This window comes from Micromesistius poutassou, assembly GCF_964030765.1.
Source record: "Micromesistius poutassou genome assembly, chromosome: 5".
Lineage (NCBI taxonomy): Eukaryota > Metazoa > Chordata > Actinopteri > Gadiformes > Gadidae > Micromesistius > Micromesistius poutassou.
Genome location: NC_140275.1, coordinates 19,184,206 through 19,203,652, shown reverse-complemented (window position 1 = coordinate 19,203,652; position 19,447 = coordinate 19,184,206). Strand labels below are relative to the sequence as shown.

The 19,447-nt window shown below is 45.4% G+C and overlaps 1 protein-coding gene across 1 annotated transcript; it reads right to left on the bottom strand.

Annotated features, from left to right (window-relative positions):
* Positions 1 to 2,116: 2,116 nt before the first annotated feature.
* On the bottom strand, positions 2,117 to 13,510 carry LOC311343172 (rho-related BTB domain-containing protein 2-like). The gene is made up of 10 exons (XM_084468029.1): positions 13,264 to 13,510; positions 11,195 to 11,396; positions 10,795 to 10,898; positions 9,472 to 9,657; positions 8,286 to 9,226; positions 8,079 to 8,197; positions 6,878 to 7,028; positions 6,702 to 6,790; positions 5,893 to 5,998; positions 2,117 to 5,566 (listed from the first exon to the last, which is right to left on the bottom strand). The coding sequence occupies exons 1-10, from the start codon at positions 13,269 to 13,271 to the stop codon at positions 5,361 to 5,363; spliced, it is 2,112 nt and encodes a 703-aa protein (XP_084324155.1). The 5' UTR covers positions 13,272 to 13,510; the 3' UTR covers positions 2,117 to 5,360.
* Between the last annotated feature and the right edge of the window lie 5,937 nt (positions 13,511 to 19,447).

Sequence of the window (19,447 nt, the reverse complement as noted above, 5' to 3'; positions counted from 1 at the left end):
CTCTCTCTCTCTCTCCTCTCTCTCTCTCTCTCTCTCTCTCTCTCTCTCTCTCTCTCTCTCTCTCTCTCTCTCTCTTTCTTTATATATATATATATTTACTTTCAACAGACAACAAACCACGCACAGATTATTTCAACATGCATACATTTCGAACATCGTGTAATATGTACACTACTCTCCTAAACGGTTTGTCTTCCTAAAATGATGGAACATAAATAAATTAACACTGAGGTTTAAGGTCATCATTTTTATTTTTGCAAAGGCATATCTCATGTTTACTCAAAATAAAAAAGCAGACAATATTTTAATTAATCTCTTTTTCTAATTAGCATAAAACAAATAGATTAAATGAATGTGTTTAGAATTCACGGGTTCAGCCGTGGAAGTTCACAGGGGGCAGTGGCGTAGCACCGAGGAGCGTAATTACGACTTCATTTTCCTTTCTGTTGTTTTTGTTTACAATTTATTAAAAAACAAAGTATATTGTGCCTCGTGGAAGTTTCCAAGGTAAAAAGGACATCGGGTCAATGGTTTACTCCACTGAAGCTAGTGCAGCCCTGTGTGCCGTTTGTTGCAATCTATTGTCAGATGTTGCACGATATCTAAACCCAGATTTAAAAAAAAGAATTGTTCTGAGGCTGAAGAATCCAACGGCCCATCAACACCGCTCTGCCCTACCCCCCTTCAATTATATTAAACAAGGACTACCTAAGTAGCGCTGTTTTTTTATACAACAAAACCTGGCATTGTTGCAAGAAGGAAATGCTTTAAGCATGAATTCAACATCACAAAGCAAGAAGACGGTCATGCCGACATATTGCTCATGCGGCCCGGCCACACGTAAACTAACGTGCAGTACTTGCGCCACCTTGTGGTGAGAGTGGCGATGAAAGTGCAGATACTGACAAAAACAAAATAGAACGTGAACTGTAAAGACTGTGGAAATATTGTTCGGTTTTCAAAACATATAAAACAGTTACTTTGTACTGATTCCAAAGTGTTTGGTTTTGTGTTACAGCAGTGAATGCTCTCTCAGTAGGCCCTTATCTTGAGTGATGCTGCTCTCTAGTGTTGCGTGTGTTCCGCGTGGGTTTGCAAAAGGCACGTGTGCTGTACAGTTTATAGTGTAGGAAAATGTATTACTTTATATGCCTATTTATTCTTTGTTTTGAAATTCATAGTCTATTTGAAGCAGCCAAATCTCCCATCTGGTCATGGTTTAGCACAGAGTGACCTGACCACACAGCGAATATCATTACCTGGCGGTCTTCGGAGCCGTCCACACTCTGCTGATCGTCTCCCTGAAGTCCTCAGGAACCGTGAGACACCTGCAGATGGTCATCTCCGGATAGATAACTTCCAGCCCACCACTTTAATAAAAGTAGACAAATTGTTGAAATTAAACCTAAGGGGTCTGTTAATGTAAAATAAATATGTAATATAGTACCTAGTTACTTCATGTAGGTAGCTAAAAATAATTGTTGACGACCAACTTATGACCCACTAGTCGACCCAATGTTGACTAGTGGGTCATTAGTTGGTCGTCACGTCCAATTAATGACTCTACTACTAGTCGACCCAAGGTCAAGGACTAGTATCCCATCGTCAAACTGAAGACCTCAGGTGGTGCTTTCTGAGCAGACCTTCTGAGCAGACCTCTCACACCAAAGGATGATGCACTTTCACTGTGGCCTGGCTTTTACTTTGAAAGGCGTTCAGAAGTTCTTCCAAAATTGGAATCCATCTCCACTATTTCAAGGTGATAATTATTGTTTATTATTATATTGTTATGTTTATTTACATGATGTTGAACGAAACAAGGAGAAGCGAGCGGTTAGCGTGTCAGTGTTTCTCCAATTGAAACGGCCTCTACCATTAAAATGGTTGTATAATTAATAAGAACTACAAAATAGATGAACTACTAATGCGGTAAGTAATTTTGCGATTTTTTTGTAACTTTAAGGTGGACGAAGTGCGTTACCATGGATGTTTTTTCCAGGTTTCTTCTCTCTTTCACAAGTTGTTTTCATGGAGCGTGGTCATGCGCACTGTGACGCAGGAGTCGTGAAGACAATCATCAACACAGACACAGTAGCCATGACGAAATCGATCAACGTTTGCTACTTTTTTTATTTAGTAAATATTATTTACATACTTTTCAAGAACACATGCTACACAATTCCAGATGTACAATTCATAAGCGATACAACTTTTTCAGAACAAAGTACCTGATGACCGCGGAAACGTCATCCAGGCTTCCAACACTGAGCAGACGTTCAAGTTTAAAAAGAGAAGTTCAGTACAAGGCCTCTTAACTATGCGGTTGTGATTGTGCAGCATCTTAGCCTGGTGCTGCCGAAGCTACCTTTGGTTTGTGCTTTTCTGCAGCGGTGATGTTAGCACCCACATGTATGGAGAAGGACTATTATATTCCGATCTAATAGTTTTACCTGATATTCTCTACTAGGCTAATGAGCTGTGTTTCTCAAATAATCGTTTGTAATTCAATGGCGACTGTTAAATGCTACAAAGCTGTGTAATTCTGTCTAAAAATAACTTTATTTCTATGCATATAAAGTGGGTAGCCTATCTATTTTTAACTATGCAACAGCAAGCATTGTTCTCTATGCCATTCTTGATTTGCAAATGTAATAAAACTATTTATGATATTATTTACTAATCATCTTTAATTTAACATCCTCACTTTATTTGTATTATTTTTGCTTTGATTAAATATTTAAATGTTTAGGTTAATAACCAGAAAAAAACATTTATATCTGAACAAATTTTAAATAAAAATAATCATGGCCCAACTGAATAGTCTCTTAACATATTCTAGGTGGTCTCAATGATGGAAATAAAAACAATAATTTTTACACACAGCCCCTCACAAATGTACAACCATGTCAGACTCAGATTAAGCAATATGTACATCTACACCTACACCTACCCATGACTTCCAGTACCAGTGTAAATTACATGTTTAGCACACAAACAGGCCTCCAGACAGCATCAGTATTTACATCTAACACCACACACTGTACATTAAGGCATGAGGTGTCTTAACACCAAACATTCGCAGAAGAAAGACTAATAGGAAATTAAATCTTAAAATCTATGTGGTCAATTTAAATAACGCTGCCCAGCTACTTGTCGTTGCAGAACCTATCAAATAGAAGCCCCTACTTAAACGTGCCATTTTGATAAAAAATATACATGTGGTAGAAATATCCCACATTGCAAACTGGAGATAGGCTGGGAAACACGGGAGGAGGAAAAATCACTGGAGCTTGTAGGAGAGGTGGTCAGGAGGGTCAGAGGAGACCTCACATTCTAGTACCCCTGTTAAATAACCCTAAACTACAAGGGGTGCAGTAATGCCGTAATGAACAAGGTAAATATTGTGATTTAGAGCAAAAGCACCATCATTTGTGATAATTACCAATGATTTTTCTTGTTGCTGTTTTGTCAAGCCTCATTCATGCATTCTGCGGTTTTGATGTTGGTAATTATTCTGATCTTAAAATCGTAGTTAAAAAAAGTCAGACTTTTTCTTTGCATGCCTAAGGCAAGCCTTTCACAATCGGCTTCTCAAAGTGCAGCCTGTAATCCAAGTCATTTCTTTGTAGAAACCTTTTACTCTACGAGTGAGACCAACATATGCTAGCACCAGAATTTGGTACAATAGTTATGATTGTTAATCGGATTGTTACTCAGTTAATTAGTTGGTTAATTAATTGGTTACTATACGCAACTGCACATTAACTACTGCGCAAGTAGCACAAGACCAAACTTAGTATGTTGTAAGTTTTCCCCATTGCGTAATACTGTAGTTCCTTCTATCACCATCTGCAGTAAACAATACTGACATAACTGCACATACATTAATGCAAGTTTCTTGCACATTATCTGAACAATACGTGACAACAAGTCTAAACAATCAAATCACACAACAGGAAGAGAACAGCAGCGTTAAAATACAAATACACAAAAACACAAACTCAAACTTCTGAAGCCTTCCGCGTGTCAGCATCAGAATCGCGGCCACCAACGTGCTGCTACATGGGGTTGCTTTAGGTTCTCAGAGGATTTCAAGAACAAACAAGAGCTTAGCAGGAGGCTGATGGCTTGACCCAGGCATCTGCGTACCCGGTCACAAACACATGCTGTAAAACAGGCAGCTTCAGCCTCCCACTGGGCCTCCTGTAGACCAGTCGAGTTCTAAAAAGCTGATCAGCGATAGAAGATAAGAGGAGCTCATTTTACTGGAGGTTTACAGCGCAGTGTATACATAAGCATCCAATACGCTCTTATAAAGTGTGATTTGTATCACGCTCATGCATTCATTCTAAACCCGAATGAATGGCGTGTAAGATGTGGGAGCATGACAAGTCTCTAGAGAGTATAACATCTGTCAACAAAGTGAAACAATAGCAATGAACAATCATACATACTAAACTTAAAAAAGCATGTTTGTTTACTGGCAATTTCAAGAAAATACTTATTCCTCTCCAGGAATCTCTCGCGTCTTTCAGAAGACACAAAACCTGCATTTATGTAAACGAAAGCCCTTTTAGTGTAACAAGATGCAACACACAAGACCGCACAATAATGGAGATGGGTACTTGAGTGTATCCAGAATCACTTCAAATATCTTTGCAAGCTGTCCACAAACATTCAAATCTGTAAACACACACACACACACACACACACACACACACACACACACACACACACACACACACACACACACACACACACACACACACACACACACACACACACACACACACACACACACACACACACACACACACACACACACACAAACACAAAAGGAGTCTCTCTCTCGGTCTGTGTGCTGTTGTCCCCCGAGGGTCTTCCGGGCTATCAAACCATCTAATCAGTGCTCCGTGATTCATGAGGGCCTGTATTGACTGGAGACTTGGAGCTTCTTGCTGAGGGGAATCCTACTGTAGTTTTTTTTAAATGTTGCATCTGAGATTTGGGATTTTTTGTAAAATTGCTGGTTGTTGCAGCTCTCATAAGCAGCACTTGGTTATCAGTTATCAGTCACTTATGAGCGATCAATGGATGACAGTTCTGTACCAGCAGACGTCCATTCTTTGAGACCTCACGAGTCATACATTCAATTCAATGCTCACAGCTTGTTGAGCAGAAACCTACTGCACCATTCCTCAACTCACTGTCAACAAGGCTTGGAATCAGTCCATACCCTGCTTCTGTCCAGTGCTCCTCCCTAAATTCATATTCCGTCGTGAGGAGCATTAAGAATGATGTCTTTTAATGGGATGCCTGCGGGTCTGTCCGCAGCAGCCAGTGGATGGTTCCTCACCCCGTCAGATGACAGCAGATGACCCAGAAGGAGGAGAGTGTGAGGCCGGGGAGGAGGGCAGGTTCCAGAACAGCCATTTGCGTTTGCACTGCCTCCTCTGGTACAGGTAGTCCTCCTTGTCTCGCTCCTTGCGGGCCCGTTGGTAGTGGTCGTCCTCCTTCAGGTACCACACCGGGGGCCAGCGCTGCTTCTCAAAGTAGTCCTGGTTCTCTGCAGGAGAGCACAACAGCTTGGTTTGTGGAGGACTCATAAAGACAACGGTCTCTGACTGAGTGATAAGCAAGAGAAACACATGAAGGTTTAGTTTTTTTTTTTTTTTTTAGGTTTTTTTCTATTTTACAAAGAAAGTGGGTCGATTTTCGAGTTTCTCTCTGGTTGTTTGAGGGTGTGACTCATTTGATGTTGGTCTCCTTTACAGACAATTTTTGTCATTCCAGCTGCCAGGGACATACAGCGTATTTCTGTTCAGACAGATGCACTATCAAAAAAGTAATCAGTGTTCGATTTGATTTGCTTTGCAGTTCTCTGGACTTTACCTGCAGACTTGGCTTTCATGTCTCTGGGGAATTTGCGGCACACGCTGTTGTAATTAGTGCAGATGTGGTGAAGGCACCAGCCTGTGAGCTGCTGGGCGCAGTGGAACTGTGGGGAGAGCAAGTGTTTGGTTATACAACATGTGCAGCATCCTATGGAAACTATCTCCAATGAAAATGTGTCACTGTGATAAAGGATTGTATTAACTAACTGTAAAATCGACTGTAAAACTGTAAACTATCTGTAAAACGAACAAACTGTATCAGCTCTAACAGACACCCAGTATGAAGGTGTGCTACTGTAGATGGCCACTAGTGGCCGCTGTGGGGGAAGGAGTGTGGCGTGTGGCGCCAGCGGTGGATGTTGATGTTGTGTCCGAGAGAGGGTTAAGCTTATAAAGCCACGGTGTGTGGCGCATTTCATATAAAACATCTCATTACAACACTACTACAACGGTGCTAAAAAAGTATCCAAATGGATCGCCGCCATGGGGATAACAGGCCGCCCTCCTTCCTAGTGCTCTGAGCACAAAACGCAAATTTGGATTTGAATAAAACATGTTCTCTCTAGAGCTGTTTGTCCGCTCTGGGCTACTGTAGAAACATGGCAGCCCCCGAGGAAGAGGACCCTCTCCTTATGTAGATACAAAGGGCTCATTCTAAGGTAACGAGAACACTATCAGTTATTTTCATGGGCTCTTACCCTTATTAAAATTCCCTTCCTTTTATTCCCTTTCTGCCAAGTCCGTTCCGCTAGAGGCCACTCACTTCTACACACTGCCCCTTTAACCCTGGGTTCAGAGGGCCGTTACCTGCGCCATGTCCAGGTACACCAGGACATCCCCATCGGTGTCAGCGCCCATCATGGCCGCCTCCATCAACATTGTTACTGTGTACAGTTCTGGAAAACAAATGCAATCACAGGTCAATAAAACCGGACAGACTTTTTGCGACAGACCCCCCCCACCCACCCACCCCTGGGTCTCACCTGTAAGAGCAACAAGGTGCGGGAGGCAGAGCCGGTTGGCCAGAACGATGAGCTCCATGGCGTCGAGGTCGGCCCGGGAGCAGAAGCGCCCCGTGTAGAGGTACTCCAGCACAGCCCGCATGCAGGTACGCGTCGTGTTGGGGAACAGCACCTGGGAGACACAACGATCTTTAAGAGCTTTGACTACAGGGTGGATAGGAGCACGTTTTTTTGTGATACAACAAACCGCAGTTAACACATGCTGCCGTCTGTCTCTACTAACAAAATAGCATATTATAAAAAAGAGCAGCGAATAACATTTAGAATGGGACAAAAGGCCTCTTCCACTGCAGTCATTAGCAGGGGTGGCAATGTGTCCGACCATTTGTGCAGCTTATTTATTCAAACTTGCCTCATCATCTAGGCGGGCTAGTGTGTGTGCGTGCGTGGGTGGGTGTGTGCGTGTGGCTTTGCAGCAGAGCATCACCCACATATTCTCACAGCACACACTCAGCACAGAACAGCACCTTAGCAGCTTCACCAGCAGGTTCAGTTGAAGCCCTAATCAATGGCGACGATGAACCGACTGCACTCATCCAATCACAGTCATGGGCTTTCTAATTGGGGAGGGGCTGCTGGGCTAGGACTAATCACCTGTCTCCTCTTAAAGATATGGCCGTAGCTGGACTCAAGAGAAGGAGAGTCGGAGTTAGAAAAGAGGCCAGAGCATGACGGTGACGGTGCAGGGAGTACTGCCCGCAGCATTCTTTACAGTGGACTAACAGACCTTTCTCTGTTCAAAATAAAGTGCTGTGGGCGGCAAACTAAAATAACCTGCGTCAGCCTTTTGGTTTTTCTTCCAGTGAAACGATGTCCAGCAGAAGTTACAATATCATTCCACAGGAGGGGTGGAAAACAGTTCTTGCACACCAAGCATCGGAATCAAGGCAGTTAAGGTGAGTTTGTGTCTTTCCAATATGAACGATGAAACTGTCAAATGTTTTTTTTATTTTATTCTGCTAAATGGAGAAAGCCAGGGAGAAAGCCAGATCAAGAGAGAACAAGATCAAGAGAGAGAAGAAGAGGGAAAGAGAGTGAGAGATTGTGTGTTGTGTATTTGTGTCTATATGTAATGATCTCCCTGATGCCTACCAAACTAAAAACCCTGTGTATGAAATAATTCTAGTTTGCGTTGCTCCATAGCTGAGCAGCTGAAACTAACCTCTTTAGTGCAGCTCTCCACAAACGGCCCTCCGAACATGGCTGCCATCCAATCACAGCTAGAGATGAGCAAGGGCTTATGGGCAGAGATGGTGCCATCATCTAGCTTGAACACAACATCTGAAACATGGAGACAATGCACATTAATACCAGATCACTTGGGTTTCCTTTCTTTTGCTCTCCAAAAAGAGTTCTGATGACATCTCACCCGAGAAGGTGCCCTTAGCCAAGCACTCTTTGACCCGGTTGGTGCGCCGCACGTGGAAGGCTTTGGTGATCTCCTGGTTCATGAAGGCCTCGTTGTTGAGGATGTTGGCCACCATCATGCGCAGGTCGAACACCTCCAGCATCTCGGCGATGTGTGCGATGTGCATGAGCTCCTTCTCGTGCTCGTCCAGCTGGCCCGTGTACAGGTAGCGCAGCACCGCCCGGAAGGGCCCCAGCAGCATGGACCCGTCCATGTGCACCACCGTCATGGGCCGGGGGGCGTAGGTGCCCGGGTCCTCCACCAGCTCCTGCTGGATGCTGACGAAGGCCCTGCTCCAGGAGGAGAGCAGCTGGCCCTGCCGCGCCCCCTGGGACTCCCTCAGCGTGCCGTCACTGGTGCAGGCCCGCAGGTTGGCGCGGTCGCCCGTGTCGCTGCTCTCGCACACGTCGAAGCTGGCGGCCCTCATCAGCAGCTCCCGGCCGGAGAGAGGGCCGCGCCCGGGCCGCTCGGCCTCCTCGGGCGGCGCGTCCATGATGAAGAGGTCGTAGAACTTGGAGGAGGACGTGGACAGGTATATCTTGTGCGCGAAGATCTTCTGTCGCTCCTGCAGGACCAGGATGACGTCGGCGCAGTGAGGGTCCTCCAGCAGGCGGGCCGGGTGCTCCTCGGTGGAGGTGGGCGGAGGGGGGACGGTGATGATGGGCGGGGGCGGTTTGGGCGGCAAGAAGGGCGCCTGAAGCAGGGGCCGCTGGACGTTCCTCAGGTGGGACTTCCAGAACTGCAGGTGCCGGCGGGAGATCAGCGCAGCCCGGATAGCGTTGTCAAAGACATCCTTGATGCCGAACTGAGCGACCACGCTGGTCTCGTAGTACGGCACCCCCAGCTCCTTGGCCACCTCCCGGCCTCGCTCGGGGGCCAGGATCTCGTTGGATTTAATGGGTCTGGAGAACGGAGAAAATAAAGCACATTACAGAGGAACCTGACAATCCTTACTGTACCGACAGTGAAATATTGTTTCTCTTTCTTTTGACAAATGTACTTATTTTAAGCCGCTTTGGGAAAAAGTGTCTGCTAAATGGCCTTAATGTAACAAGTGAACACCAAACAGAATGATACTCCGTGGTACATACGGTGTTCTCACTGTGCATTCCCAGAGGAATCCCACTCAGGGATCAGTTCTGTGTACCTTGCCAGGGGCCGACGGGCCCTGTTCACAGCCTCCAGGTCAGCGTAGCGCAGGTCCAGCTGACAGCCCACCAGGATGACTGGAGCGCGCGGGCAGAAGTGTTTGATCTCAGGGTACCACATGGTCTTCACGTGGTACAGCGAGTTGGGGTTGGCGATGGAGAAACAGAGCACCACCACATCCGACCTGAAGGGGGGTGGAGAGGGAGAGGCGGAGAGTGTGGAAAGGAGGATTCAATAACAAAATCACCCATTCACAGAAGGAGTCACCCGATCATAGCACAGCGCCATCATGTGAGACGAGGCACACAGCCCATGTGGTGCCCTGGGTCAGGTACGGATCTCTGTACCTTATCTCTGATCTCTGTAGCTCTCCGTACCGATCGAATTACGTCTGCATTACAGTACCTATTCAAGTTCAATCTATCTAGGGAGTACCTATTCAAGTTCAATCTATCTACAGAGTACCTATTTAAGTTCAATCTATCTACAGAGTACCTATTCAAGTTAAATTGATCTGTGCCAAATTTGGTTACCTGAAACGCTGAGGGCGCATCAGGTGGGGGAGATATTAGGCTACAGTATACGTTAGAGAAGTAGAGAGAGAGCTTATTCAAGGGGTGCGTTCCAACACTATTGTTTACACTTTTCATTACTGGACACTGACAACGCTCAATGGGTGTAATACGAAATGCAAAGCTGGCCAGGGAAACATCTGACCTGAGGAAACACCGGGTCAAATTCAACATTTAGCTTAAAGCAGAGGGGGGTACTGTGTTTGATAGCCTTATGTTTGATAGCCGCACTTTATGTCACACCTGCAGCTAGTGCCAAAGAGGTAACAACCCTCAGACGAGAATGAGGCATGGACAACTTCATCGACATCTTCAGGTTATTCATTAGCTAGTTGGATAAGTTTGAGATAATTTAGCGTTTTTCACTGTCTTGGTTAACGTTTGTTGAGCATTTTGCGTATGTCTGAAACCCTAATATAAAACGTATGGTATATATATATGTATATATATATATATAATGTAAAGTATGGAAATTGCATATTATTAAAGGGGAAATAATACACTATGGGACAGTGAATGATTGATCAATTTAATTAGAATAAGGTTTCACTTTGATGGCATAATATATATTTTTGGCATAATAATATTATATACATTGTTATTATCAGGGCTAGGGAGGGAAGGGGAAGGTAGGCAGGGGTTTGATTTTGTGTGGTGTGTAAAATGTTCTAAATAAAAAAGAAACGTTGACATTCTTTACAACGGAATATATCGTAGCTTGAACGGCACCTGCCCTAGCCGTGTCTCACCTGCCGTATGCAAAGCGCCGGTCCTTGTGGTGGTCCCCAAACGTGTCCCAGAGACGGAGGGACACGCTGACATCGTCCACCACATCCCTGGAGCGCTCCAGTACCTCACAGGGATCACACGGAGGAACTCAGCAGCTGGCCGCCGCCTCAGAAGGCTAGCGTGAATCATGCGTTCACAAGTCGACTTACAATGACACACAATGAGTCACATGTTTAATCGGAGGAAATGAGGTGGCTGGGTCACCGACGCACTGTCCTGGCAGGCACTGGGTCTCGCAGCGGCCCAGGTTTGACCTGCCAGACCTGTGGTAGCCTACATGTCATTCCCCTGTACATTCGGTCACAAAAGCTCCTACAAAATATCAGACAGAAGATGGGAGGGATGGGTCGGGCTACTCACCTCCTGGCACACTCGGTACTGGTCGATTGCCCAGACCGTGGGCACGTGCGTGGCCAGCAGCTGGTACTGCGTCAGGGTGGCATTGCAGGCGCGGGCGCAGATGAGACGGGTCTTCCCCACCGCGTTGTCCCCGACGACCACACATTTGATGGTCTCGACGTTGGGCCTCTCATAGTCCATATCAGAATCGGTCGGGTGAGGTCTGTCCCGAAGACAGAGAGCCCAAGATTATGTTTAAAGCTCACCTAGACTCTGCATACCCCCCCACCCCTCTTACGCACTTATTGTATGATGTACGTCCTTGCACTTAAAAATAGTACTTTGCATTGTGTAGCATCTTATCCTAGCTATCTTTGTTGTATACAAGGAATGGGTTAACCTAGCAATTGTTAGTACTTAGCACTTGGTTCTATGAACATACGTTCTCTTTCTTCTGGCAAATGTACTTATTGTAAGTCGCTTTGGATAAAAGTGTCTGCTAAATGCCCTGAATTTAAATGGATGTTTAGAGAAGCAACGGTCCAGAGAAGGTGCTACATCAGCATGATGTGGTCCTTTAAGGACACAGCTTCACCTTCTAACTGAGCAGCAGGAGGAATATCAATATGGCGGTTGACATGTCCCTGTTCCGTGTTACATCTGCAGAGATATTAATGGCTTGTTATGGGACCGTACTGCCCTTGCCCCCATTCAGAAGTTCCAATCCCTGGTCTTGAATTAAGAAGTCTACATAAGTCTACAAAAAATAGCATATATGTTTTCATTTGAATGGAAACTTACATACAAAATATAGATGATTCTTGATAATAAAAAAGATATTTCACATAGATACATATTATATTGTGTTGAATGTATCGTTTTCATGTCATTCAAGGTTATTGTTATTGGGCTACATTTGATGTGGACAAAATTGGGGGCTTGGACGAGAATATAAACAAACTCCTCTTGAAGTTATTCTCAAAAATGCCCAGGTTGCAGCCTTTTACATAATCTGGGTCGTTTTTACTGTGTCATCAATATCATATACTGTGCATCTGGGCAGCCTTAGCTAAAACATGTAATAACATCATCATTAACATTACCGAAATAAATACAGCAATGGAATTGTGAGTGCAACCAAAGCAAAAGGAAATGGAGTCTGGTGATTATTTTGGTCCAGACTGGTTTCCAAGGGAACTGCAGCCTCGATCCATACGTGACATGAAATGCCAGGCAGTCCTGCGTAATATTCTGCGCTCTTCACAACGCAACGCATGCATCACCCTATCTTCTTTTGAGCGTTTAAAAGCATTGGCTGACAGTGGGCCAGCACATGTGTAAGGATAAGAGCCATGCTTTTAAGATGCATATTACCTTATTCTATTCTGACTATTGCAGAGAGTTATGGTCGTAAAGGTTCGTGTTCACACAATAGCACTGCTTCTCACTGCACTATCAGCAATTCACTAAATCAGTGAATCCATGTAATAAGGCTATTTAATAGGTCAATATGAGAAAGATGAACAATGAACAATCAAATAAACTAAAGTGGGTCTTTCGTGTTAGTGATAGTGACACAGTTGTGTAAATCCTTATTCGGAAAGCGATTCACAAAATGTGCCAGACAGCTTTCAGCTGCAATTCATTAAGTGCAGTTTACAGACCGGCTGGGTCTGAGCTTCACGGCAACAGTGCATGAATCTCCTGAACCGTTCGGCCGAACCGAGCTGAGATCTGGCTAATGCGCTGCCATAGGTTCGAGACCCTTTCACTATCGCTGACCCCCCCCCCCCCAGACATATGCTACATTGTGCATTTCTTCAAATCTACTGCGGTTACAAAAAGACCATCACGAGGATTTAGAAACCTTGTCAGATGGACAACACATGAACCCGTCTGCACAGCTGCAGAGTTAACTGGCCTACAAAACAAACAGAATGATGCGTAAGGAAGCGACTGTTCACGACTACACGTTATGTAACGTTCAGCCAGGGGCTGCACACTGGATCTCAATCTTCATGGAGATGTCTGTGCTCCTCGCAGACCAGTTCAGGTTCCCAGGAAGCAGGAGGAAGGAGACGCTCTCTTACCGCAGCATGAGGAAGTGGTGCAGCGGACGGGAGGACGGACGGGAGGAGAGGGGCTCCACGGGGGGCGGCAGGCACCTGGCGGCTGCTCGGGCTGAGCTTCATCTTCGACGACGGTCAGGAGGCGCGGGAACCGGCGGACCACCGCGAAGTTTCCAATCAGCAGATTACGAAGACCAACCTGAAAAAGCAACGCAAGCGAGCAGGGGCCTCTCTGTCCTCAGAGCTGCAGAGCTGCAGCTGTGAGCGCGGCGCGCGGCCCCGCGGACCTCCTCCGGTCACCTGGCCCACGTGGCTCATAGCGGGCACGCGCGCTTAAAGAACCCCCACTGTTCACGTCCCATGACCCTATTACACAGCTTTATGATCATATAACATGTAACAGTCCACACAAGGCGACTCAAACATGGTTAACTTTGCACTGTTAAATGATACGATGCATCATGTGCCCCTTTATTTTTTACGCAACAAATGACACCATCATTTCTTATTTTTTTATTTATAAGTTATGTATTTATGTGACTATAGGCCTTATGATACAATGTACAGAGAATGGCAGATTACTGACATCGTTAGAGTTGTTTGTCCATAATAACAAGCCCCCCCCTTGTTTGTCTCATCTCTTCGTCGCAGTCCCTTATGCAGTGCAGATTCAATTACCTCAACATGATTACATTATTATATCCACCTAAGCACCCTCGTCAGAATAATTTAATTAAACATCTGCAATAGTAGTAGTAGTAGCATATGTTCTATAACCCCCCTGTGTGTGTGTGTGTGTGTGTGTGTGTGTGTGTGTGTGTGTGTGTGTGTGTGTGTGTGTGTGTGTGTGTGTGTGTGTGTGTAAAATGTCTCTGCAAGATGTCGAGTGAAACACTGTCTGTATTTCTATAGTTGGTAACTATGCAGTAACACAGTGTGACCACCACAGGGTCAGTGGTTATCAGGGAGAATAAACACACAGCTAAATAGCTAATTGTTTAGCTTTAAACAAACAGTCTATGGTAACTTAATCCCATCAATACTGAGGGAGTAGAACTAAACAGGAAGTATTGCTTTAAACTTCCCTCATTTGTCAATTTATGTCATTGTCAAGCTTAGGCATTATTAGACATGAGTATATATATATATATATATATATATATATATATATATATATATATATAAAGACAAAAAGAGTCAAAAGTTGGGAAAGGAAAAGCTAGGAGGGCAATGGACAGTGGACCCCGTCTGGAACAGCAGCCTGAATGCAGCCAATCAGTGCATGATGTTTAGTGGTGGCAGCCGAGTAAAGTGTTGACCTTTGAACTCCAAGAACCCATGTGCCATCAAGTATTGTGATCCCAGAGAGGCGAGGGTGTCTCCATCTGCCAGGCATCCGTCCCTACAGGCACACCAAGGGGTAAAGATGGTCACTCGTCACCTCACCCTGAATCACAGCTAGTTAGCTTGCTGCGACCTCCACTGACCTTTGACGAGTGTATTTGATTGCTGTTCTTTCAATAGTTCAAAGGTAAGTAAATTATTTCAATATATTTACATAGTACGACTCACGGACAAGGGTCACTACAGGGCTTCACAAGCGCAGAAGAAATATAATACAATAGTCCTCACAAACAGGGCAACAAGACAAGGTACAGTACAACCAGCACAGTGCAGGCAGAAAGCCTGCCTGGAATGATGATTCAGGCGGTTATTTTAAAGGTGTGCACGAGTTCACATTACTTATAAGAGAGTGTGTTGACAGTAGGGGGGAAGGAGAGGGAGAGGGAGAGAGAGAGGGGGAGAGGGAGAGACAGAGAGGGAGAGGGAGAGAGAAAGAGAGGGAGAGAGACAGAGAGGGAGAGGGAGAGAGAGAGGGAGGGGGAGAGGGAGAGACGTAGCGGGAGAGACAGAGAGGGTAAGGGAGAGGGAGTGCGTTGACAGTAGAGGGCGAGAGGGAGAGACAGAGAGGGAGAGAGAAAGGGTTCGCAGAGTAGGATTTACTGCTCCAAAAGCACAATCACCACTAGTTTGGGTGGGGTTCTGTTAGTAGGTGTTGCTGAATGGTCCTCAGAGACCAAAGGGCAGGGTGTATGGATGTATGGGTGTATGGGTGTATGGGCTTATGGGTGTATGGGTGTATGGGTGTATGGGCTTATAGGTGTATGGGTGTATGGGCTTATAGGGTGCATGGGTGGATGGATGTATGGATGTATTGGTGTATGGGTATATGGGTGCACTCATTCCAAAATGTAAAAGGAGGCTTGACCGTGCAGGAGTGAGTGAGGACCAGGATTTTTAACTCAGGGAATGAGAGAAGGGGAAATATTCTTTTATATTCTTATTCTTTTATATTCTTTTAAATATTCTTCTGCAAGTCCTTGACAGAAGTCTTGAGGCAGCATTTTGATTTTTGTTTGTAACAGGCCCAGTGACTTTGAAACAGGTAAAAAGGGCATTACGGTAATCAAAATGCTACGGAACAAAAGCATGAATAAGCATTTAGATTTAGTTTTTAGATTTAGATTTAGTTTTTTTTCTGAGCCTGAAGATGTTCTAAGATGTAAATAGAGCAGCTCAACAACCAGACATGAAAACATCAAAATGACGCATAGTAATTGTAGTAAAGTTACTAAGGTTTGAGCAGGAGGAAGAGAATTGAAATCAATACCCTGGCTAATCCTAGCCAGGCGAGGCATTAGCTCAGGAGGTAGAGATGGTTGGCTGGTAACCGCAAGGTTGCTGGTTCGATCCCCGGCTCCTCCTAGCTGAGTGTTGTGGTGTCCCTGAGCAAGATGCCTCACCCTAATTGCTCCTGGTGTGTGCATGAATGAATGGGTGAATGTCAGTCAACACTGTAAAGCGCTTTGGATAAAAGGGCTTTACATTCACCCATTTAATCCTAGTTTATGCTCGTATTGTTTGGGTCAATGACCAGACCTTCTGCCTTTAAGTGAAGAAAATTGCCAGCCATCCACGTCCATCCAACAGTTCAGCATTTTCTCTAAATAACAAAAATCCATTTCATTAATACACAGGATCAGATGTTCCACAAGATCCGTGTGCCAAAATCCAAGGAAAACATATTCAGAAGACCCTGCCCAAACTAACCTTACAAGCATGCTGGCCACTAAGCTACCAACCAATGGTGAAAAACACAAGACAAATGGCCCATCTAACACCTCCTGAGGGCTTAACAATGAAACCGGCGTCCTGGAGTCACCCCCCTCTATGCTGCCATATCACATTGCCACATTTAATGGATCCAAATACTCTCTTTACTGCATCGTACCCCTAGCCCTACCCCTAACCCTGACCAAACAAACACGTTAGCACATTAGTCAGCTGGCTTACCTTAGCTTGCACCCCAGGAAGTATGTTTTCTCCTTACCCACAGCCATTCACTTGCTCGTTCTGCTGCCAAGGACATGTTACTAACCGCCTGCCTCAGACTTCGTCCACAAATGCCCAGTTCAGACAGCAAGCTAGTAGCAGATCTAGCCACAAACCCCCACACACCAATTTCAATAGGCCTTAGTCGTGTACTCCAGCCTCGCTGTGCTGCTTCTCCGGCCATTTCAGCATATTTCGCTTTCTTAAGCCCATTGGCTTCTTCAACTCTGTCTTCCCAAGGAACTGTAAGTAACTGTCTGACCACAATAGCATATCCGGTCTTAGCCTAGTGCTAACAATATGTGGAGGTACAGCCATCTGCTGATTAAGATCCGCCTTCATTTCCCAGGCTCCTCCACTACTTAGCTGCCTGGCTCTGTGCGTGCCTCTAAGTGGTCTAGCCTTTCCCCCCTGACGTACAAAGTTAATTTTGCCTTTACTAGCGGCTGATGAATTAACTTCTCTCCGTTTATCATCAACAGCCGTTGCCAAACATTTCAATACCTGGTTGTGATGCCACGTATACCTCCCCAGGCTGCACACACAAGAACATAGTGTGCATGTCTCATCCTCACCAAACCATTGATTTAAATTCTGAGGAGATGGGAGCACATCATATGTAGCACCTATCATAAATCTGATCCTGCTAGCCTCCATGCTCCATAGATCTCTCGATTTTATCTTCTTCTTCTCCACTCCCTCCCAGTTCACCCACTGCCCTTGTTTTGCCTGCGACACTGCCTTAGTATAGCTTACAGTCTCCTCCTGTCTATGTATTTCTTCCACTACCATTTTCCTCTTTTCTCCTGCAGAAGCCTTAGCCCACAAGGGTTTTCTTGCGACCCACCCTAAGCCCCCCTGCCCATGCTGAACATGGCCCATGATATCCCTATACCTAAGCTCTGATTGAGCTTGCTGAACCGCTTGTTTTGGTTTCCATTTCCTCCCTGCGTTAACTGTGGGTGCAACCCTCCTCACCACTAGGTCCTTGGACTGAGTAAGAGTAATTTCCATTCTAACCTTAGCGCACTTAAATTCTTCTGTCAGACTTGATATTGGCAATTCTACAATGCCCTTCCCATACAAGGCTATGCTGCTTAGGCAGCGTGAGACTCCGAGCCATTTTCTGACAAAAGAGTTGATCATTTTTTCCATCCTTTCTACCTTTGACAGAGGAACTTCATAAACTGTCAATGGCCACATTAGCCGAGGCAATAAACCAAACTGCAGACACCACAACTTAAGGTTACCTGGAAGCCCTGACTTGTCTATTTTTGCAATATCTTGTCTAGTTCCCTGTCTCAAGTCTTCAACCTGTGACTTATCACTGAGGCTTGCATCATACCACCTTCCCAGACTCTTCACTGGCTTCTCCAGAACTGTTGGCATCACCTCTTCATTCATAGCAAACTTCTTATCTACTACCTTCCCTTTAACGATTGAGAGACTCCTAGACTTACTTGGCTTCACCTTCATTCTAGTCCATTGCAGATTGCTATTTAACTTATCCAGAAACCTGCTGGTGCATGGAGCGGTTGACGTCATGGTTGTCATGTCGTCCATGAAGGCCCTAATCGGGGGGAGGCGTGGCCCTCCCTGCAACTTCTCCCCATCCTCTACTCACTAATCCTGATATGACCTCCATTGCCATTGTGAAAGCGAGTGGGGAGATTGTACATCCCGCCATGATTCCTATCTCGAGCTGTTGCCACCCTGTGGTGTACTCTGCCGTAGTAAAACAAAGTTGAATATCCAGAAAGTATGCTTTAACTAGGCTTTTAATGCTACCTCGGATTCTGAAATAATCAAAGGCCTCCCATAAAAGACTATGTGGTACTGACCCGAAAGCATTAGCCAGATCCAAGAATACAACATGCAGGTCTGTCCTCTCGTGCTTCGCTAACTGAATTTGATGCCAAATCATGCTGGTATGCTCTAAGCACCCGGGGAAACCAGGGATTCCAGCTTTTTGCATCGTGGTATCAATTAGTCTATTCTTTTCAAGATAACTTGTCAATCTCCGTGCCACAACATCGAAGAAGACCTTCCCTTCAACATTCAGTAGACTAATTGGTCTAAACTGATTAATCTCCACTGAGTCCCTCTCTTTGGGAATAAATATTCCCCCAGCACTATGCCATGAATACTCCAAAAGCCATGCTTTTTCCAAACTAGTTTCCATAAGGATCTTAAAATATCTGGTGCGCTCTTATACAATACCCAGGCCTATGACCATTCATCTTCTCTCTCTTTGGTTGGCTGGCCTCTCTTTCTGCCTCAGTGCTTGAATCTACCTCAACATCAGGGGTGCTGATGTCCTGCGAACTGTGGACTACTTCCTGTCGGTGGACAAGCACTTAATTTTCCCTTGATGGATTCTCAGGCCATTGATTCTAGGGTTAGAAAAAACTAAAATAAACACTGTCTTGTCACGCTTGGTCAGGTGGATTACGCCCGTATTCCACCGGGGACGTAAGCGCCGCGGAACGGCTGCGCCGCGGTCACCGCTGCTGATCGCTCTAATCAATGAAACCATCCCCACCGGCCGCGCCGCGGCGCGTCTCAGCAGCGTCCCAGGAGCGGCGCACCGCGCCGCAGCGCTATCTTTACGCAGCACTTCTATTTTGACGCGAGCCGCTGCTGAACCGCGTCAATTTCCACAGAGCAGATCGAGCCGGGCAGGAAGTGAAATAATAAAAGCCATAGAGCATCCGGTCAATTTTCAAAATAAAACACAATACTCCGCTCATGTAGCCTATACAACTTCACATCAACATTATGTCATGACCGGTGGCACCAGGTCAGCAGTCAA